Source organism: Bubalus kerabau, chromosome 4, assembly GCF_029407905.1.
Source record: "Bubalus kerabau isolate K-KA32 ecotype Philippines breed swamp buffalo chromosome 4, PCC_UOA_SB_1v2, whole genome shotgun sequence".
Lineage (NCBI taxonomy): Eukaryota > Metazoa > Chordata > Mammalia > Artiodactyla > Bovidae > Bubalus > Bubalus kerabau.
In genome coordinates this window covers 65,561,311-65,567,787 of record NC_073627.1, presented here as the reverse complement: position 1 = coordinate 65,567,787, position 6,477 = coordinate 65,561,311, and the positions used below count along the sequence as shown (strand labels likewise).

Genomic DNA, 6,477 nt, shown 5'->3' with positions numbered 1-6,477 from the left:
TGCCAGGAAACAGAGGAAGCAAAGAAGGTAATGCAGAAGCCTAGAGCACTCAGCTGTGGGCCACCTGGTCATGGTCTTACCTTCCTTCTGATGGTTCCAAATTAGATTTGGTGGCAAAGTCTACCTTGTGCTGACTCTTTTTATGCAATCTACAGCCAATCAATACCTCTTAGCAAGGTGTTTGCATTCTCCTTCTGACCAGCAGTTCAGTTCAGTTTAGTTGCTCAGTCGTGTCTGACTCTTTGCCACCCCAAGAATCGCAACACGCCAGGCCTCCCTGTCCATCACCAACTCCCGGAGTTCACTCAGACTCACGTCCATCAAGTCAGTGATGCCATCCAGCCATCTCATCCTCTGTCGTCCCCTTCTCCTCCTGCCCCCAATCCCTCCCAGCATCAGAGTCTTTTCCAGTGAGTCAACTCTTCACATGAGGTGGCCAAAATACTGGAATTTCAGCTTTAGCATCATTCCTTCCAAAGAAATCCCAGGGCTGATCTCCTTCAGAATGGATTGGTTGGATCTCCTTGCATCCAAGGGACGCTCAAGAGTCTTCTCCAACACCAAAGTTCAAAAGCATCAATTCTTCGGCACTCAGCCTTCTTCACAGTCCAACTCTCACATCCATACATGACCACAGGAAAAACCATAGCCTTGACTAGACGGACCTTTGTCGGCAAAGTAATGTCTCTGCTTTTCAATATGCTATCTAGGTTGGTCATAACTTTCCTTCCAAGGAGTAAGCGTCTTTTAATTTCATGGCTGCAGTCACCATCTGCAGTGATTTTGGAGCCCCTAAAAATAAAGTCTGACACTGTTTCCTCTGTTTCCACTTGTTTTCCATCTATTTCCCATGTAGTGATGGGACCGGATGCCATGATCTTCATTTTCTGAATGTTGAGCTTTAAGCCAACTTTTTCACTCTCCACTTTCACTTTCATCAAGAAGCTTTTGAGTTCCTCTTCGCTTTCTGCCATAAGGGTGCTGTCATCTGCATATCTGAGGTGATTGATATTTCTCCCAACAATCTTGATTCCAGCTTGTGTTCCTTCCAGTCCAGCGTTTCTCATGATGTACTCTGCATGTAAATTAAATAAACAGGGTGACAATATACAGCCTTGACGTACTGCTTTTCCTATTTGGAACCAGTCTGTTGTTCCATGTCCAGTTCTAACTGTTGCTTCCTGACCTGCATACAGATTTCTCAAGAGGCATAGTAATACAATAAATAACAAAGAGAGTTAAGAAAAAGTAAGTTCGTTTAAGCTAGAATTTAGCATACACCTGAGAATGGATAGCAGGATTATGTTTAGAACTCTGGCACTAGTTGGGAGACTAGGTAGCCATCTAGAGACTGCCTTCTCAAAACGGGACTTCATAGCAATGTTTTTATATGGCTGTCAATTCATAAGTATTAGTTATGATTATATTCAGTATAACTGCAAAAGCAACTCTGATACCAAATACTAAAATATTTCTTGTGTTTTCTGTGACTTCGTATTGTTTAGAATTGGCTTTCCCAGAGGGAATGGGAGTCATGGGACATTTGCTACATAGTACCTCCTTCTCAGCTGTGTCCACATAGTATATCACCTTGTTTTAGTATTTGTAATGAAGTAAGAGTTCACATGGGAGGTTGCTATAAAAGAGTGATGTATCACTTAAAAGCAGTATATAGAAAGTCATTCTGATTCTACTAGGATGCCCAGTCTATTGAGTAACCATGTCTAATAATGTGTTGTCTGTAAATACCAATTAATTTAGCACCCGTAATCAGTCATACGGTCAGGACTATGGCAAGAAATCACCCACTGTTTCTTTTTTCACTCCTGTACTTTTTTCTTTTCTATCCTCCTCTTGCATTTACAGAATATTCTCAGTTATCTCCTAGAATAGTGACTACAGGCTCTAAACTCAATGTGTTTTGTCTTTTTTTCTTTTAATCTATACAACTGAGTCATTTGTTCTTGTCTCTCCATGAGCTTGGTAGGTCCAGGAAAAACAAGTTCAAATAAAATGCCTACACGAGTCCCTTCAACACTGGACGATGTGAGATAGGAAAACTAAAAAATAGATAGAATCCACTTCAGTCAGTTCATGTTGATCATTTTCTTCTCAGTCAATACATTTTATAAAATAACGAGCAGTTATTTTATTCTTCAGGGTCCCTGAATTTGTACATGTTTTGGTTTCTTAAAGATTTATTCTATACTGTACCCTGAAAGTTTTATATCCTAAATATTTCTGTAAACACTCCCTCACTTCAGGCCTGCATCACCTTGTTATTCCCAGTATTAATGCCTTGAGATTCGCCTTCCTCCAGTTATTTGTATGCCCTTCAGATTCCTCCCTCCCATGGTGTTTAGAGTCACCAATCTCAAAAGCACACGTGACCATGAGGCACTCTGAGTCACATTAATGTCTAGACTTCTTAAAGTGCCATTGATGCTCTCATAATCTGACTTCTGCCTGACCCTCTATCTCTAGTCCTTTCAGTCCTTTGCACTAGAATTCTGAACTGCTGCTGGTGCCCTCATCACTTGTCCCTGTTGTTGTTGATCAGTCACTCAGTCATGTCTGATTCTATGCGGCCCCAGGGACCACAGCACACCAGGCTTCCCTGTCCTTCACCATCTCCCAGCGCTTGCTCAACTCACGTTCATGGAGTCGGTGATGCTATCCAACCATCTCATCATCTGTCATTCCCTTCTCCTCACGACTTCAACCTTTCCCAGCATCAGGGTCTTTTCTAATGAGTCAGCTCTTCGAATCCAGTGGCCAAAGTACTGGAGCTTCAGCATCAGCTTCAGTCTTTCCAATGGACGTTCAGAACTGATTTTGTTTAGGATTGACTGCTTGGATCCCCTTGCAGTCCAAGGGACTGTCATGAGTCTTTCCGAACACCACAGTTGAAAAGCATCAGTTCTTCTGTGCTCAATCTTCTTTTTTGTCCAATTCTCATATCCATACATGACTACTGGAAAACCTTTGCTTTGACTAGACAGACGGACCTTTGTTGGCAGAAACATCTCTGCCTTTTAAAATGCTAAGTTTGTCATATCTTTTCTTCCAAAGAGCAGGCGTCCTTTAATTCCATGACTGCAGTCACCATCTGCATTGATTTTGGAGCCCAAGAAAATAGTCTGTTTCTGTTCTCATTGTTTCCCCATATGTTTGCCATGAAGTGATGGGACTGGATGCCATGACCTTCGTCAGTCCCATCCCTTCACTTTGGACAAATATCTACCCTGTGGTGTGTGTGTTTCTCTCCCCATCTTGCTACAGTCTGAAATGCTCTCCCTCTCCTGCCCTCTGTTCTGTTGAACTTTGTAAGTCTGCACTCAGGCATTATCTCTAGAAAAGCCATCCCTGACACCTTTCCCTACATTTTTCATTAAACTCCAGTGCCTAGTACTGAGTGGAAGCCAGAGAAATAATTATGGAATAAGAGACACTGGGCTCTGTATCAACCTAGAGGGGTGGGATGGGGAGGAAGAAGAGAAGGAGGTTCAAAAGGGGTGATATATGTGTACCTAAGATCATGGCATCTGGTCCCATCATTTCATGAGAAGTAGATAGGGAAACAGTGAAAACAGTGTCAGACTTTATTTTTGGGGGCTCCAAAATCACTGCAGATGGTGAATGCAGCCATGAAATTAAAAGACGCTTACTCCTTGTAAGGAAAGTTATGACCAACCTAGATAGTATATTCAAAAGCAGAGACATTACTTTGCCAACAAAGGTCCATCTAGTCAAGGCTATGATTTTTCCTGTGGTCATGTGTGGATGTGAGAGTTGGACTGTGAAGAAGGCTGAGGGCGAAGAATTGATGCTTTTGAACTATGGTGTTAGAGAAGACTCTTGAGAGTCCCTTGGATTGCAAGGAGATCCAACCAGTCCATTCTGAAGGAGATCAGCCCTGGGATTTCTTTGGAAGGAATGATGCAAAAGCTGAAACTCCAGTACTTTGGCCACCTCATGTGAAGAGTTGACTCACTGGAAAAGACTCTGATGCTGGGAGGGATTGGGGGCAGGAGGAGACGGGGATGACAGAGGATGAGATGGCTGGATGGCATCACTGACTCGATGGACGTGAGTCTGAGTGAACTCTGGGAGTTGGTGATGGACAGGGAGGCCTGGCGTGCTGTGATTCATGGGGTCGCAAAGAGTTGGACATGACTGAGCAACTGAACTGAACTGATGGCTGATTCATGTTGAGCTTTGACATAAAACAACAAAATTCTGTAAAACAGTTATCCTTCAATAAAAAAATAAATTAACAAAACAAAACAAAACAAAAAATGCTATATATACCGAGGTGACTTTTAAGAGCTTGTCCTCTGCAGTCTAGGAGCCAAAAGGATGGACATGTAAAGAAATAATTTACAGTTCAGATCTATATCACTAGGAAAATCTAGAAAGATACACTAGAAAAATCTTTAAAGTACTAAGGGAGCTACAAGGAAAGGCGTACCTCTTTATTAGGGCAAAGATGGCAGTAATCAAAGACAACTTCACAAAGCAGGTTGAGCCTTAAAAATGAAAAGTAATTTGTCGGAAAAGTAGAGGGAAGCATTTCAGATGAAGGAACTGATAAAAGCTAAAAAGGAAGAGGAATTTTGTAAACCATGAATAATGTTGCAGTTGATGCTTGGCATGTTGTTAAAAAGGTCCTGTTATGAAGTAGAGAAGAGAATATATGGTGACTTTATGTGTCTGTCCTGTATTTTGTTTGGTTTCTGATTGTTTTGTTCACTGCTGTTTGGATCAATCTGTGACTGAATCTTTGAGCTGTTTGTGTGCCTGTAACTTGGTGACATCTGGTATTTCCCAAATGGTTTGTTGACGTTTTTAGGTCATTGGAAGTAGTTCTTAAATAAGTAAATATTCAGCTGAAGATTAAGATTGATTTAATCTGTCACTTCATACAATGTTTTAGATCTCTGTTTTAAATGAGGAGTATGTCTTTTATCTAAACATTCTAAGTAATTTTAACTAAACATGCAGATCTGTCAAGAGAACTAGACTTGGAAATGATAACAGAGGAAGAACAAGGAAAACTTGATGAAGATGAGAAAAACTATGCACAGGTATGCAAAACTGTAAATTTCAATATCTGGTGTAGTACTGTATGAGAAAATGTATATGAAACAAGGCAAATTAGAATGGAAAGATAAGTTAAAACCCATGACAAATGAGTTAAAGCAGAAGTTCAGTAAAATTTTGTGAGGAATACCAAATTACCATTTGTCCTGAGGAAGATCCACTACGTGATAACCCTAAGGAAGGAGCAAACCAAAAGGAAATATCTCCTAATCTCACAATTAATATACCTGATTTGAGGAAAAAGATGCATTTGGAGTATCTGTCTCTCTAATATTCCAAGCATTTCCTGAACAAAAAGAACCCTGTCTCAAAAATGTTCGTCTGTGGTCTGTAAACTCTGGGTTCCTTGGATAGACTTGTGGGTCATCTTCAAAGTTTCCCCCCCCCCCTAAAAATAAAGTAGACTTTGAAAATTATCAACTAGACATTGAACATGTGTTTATGAAAATTGAAGAGAGTTTTTATAATGATACAGAAAATAAAAAAAGTAGGGGAGCTGGTAGCTATATTCAAAGTTAAAGACCAAGAGATTGATATGCAAATGTCACAAAATATGAGGCAAGATCCCACTAATAGGAAATTAGACATGGGACAGGCATGCCATTCTAGTCTGTGGTTTGTCTACCCTGGTAAGATGAAACATAGAATTCAAATAAAAATTCACGTTCCCCTTGCTGTTGTTAAAATACTGATCTGAAAAATAAAGCAATACAGGACTGATTCCAGAAGCCACTGCATGCAGATAATTGCAGCGCTAGTGACAATAAAAGCATGGAACCCGAATTAGAAAATGGGGATTCTTTTCCACCTAATAGTCACAGTGCATCTGAAATGTATGTAAGTGAAGAATTAGAGAAGGATATGCAGAGGTTTAAGAATGAAATAGACATGTTTCAAATAGAGTTTCTGGCTCTGGAAAAAGAGAAAATTTAACTTCCAAAAGAGTTTCTAATTTTCTCTTGCTTTGGTTTTTCTCTTTCTTGATGACGTGGTCAATTTTGATTTTCCATTTATGAATAAAATGAGGTCATCCAAAGAGGTAATTGTGTAGAAATCGAGTACTATCTCAATAACAGGAATTCAAGAAACTATTTTCATGGCTTTTGTCCCTCAATCAATTCTAATATCTAATTCTTCTCCATTAGTCTTCATATGGACTGGAAAACCCATTTAGCTATGTACCATGTGGTCTTCTGAGCCAGAATAAGCACCAAGGAAATTGCTTAAGAAGAATAATCAGCTAGGGTTTTGTGTCTTTCTCCCCCCCCCTCTTTAACTCTGCTGGGTTAAATATAAGTTATATTTCCATAGAATGGGAAGAAAGCACTGACTGAGAGATGGGACATGAACATGTATTCCCTCTAATCTCTTCAT

At 40.1% G+C, this 6,477-nt stretch overlaps 1 protein-coding gene across 2 annotated transcripts in view; it reads left to right on the top strand.

Moving 5' to 3' along the window:
* The first annotated feature begins 5,003 nt into the window (after nt 1-5,003).
* LOC129649783 (putative coiled-coil domain-containing protein 144C) overlaps nt 5,004-6,477 on the top strand; it is a 137,479-nt gene continuing 136,005 nt past the window's right edge. For both annotated transcript variants that reach the window (XM_055577600.1, XM_055577601.1), the window contains exon 1: nt 5,004-5,087. In XM_055577600.1, the coding sequence (XP_055433575.1) occupies nt 5,062-5,087 (26 nt within the window). In that variant the 5' untranslated portion in view covers nt 5,004-5,061. The remainder of the gene's footprint in view (nt 5,088-6,477) is intronic.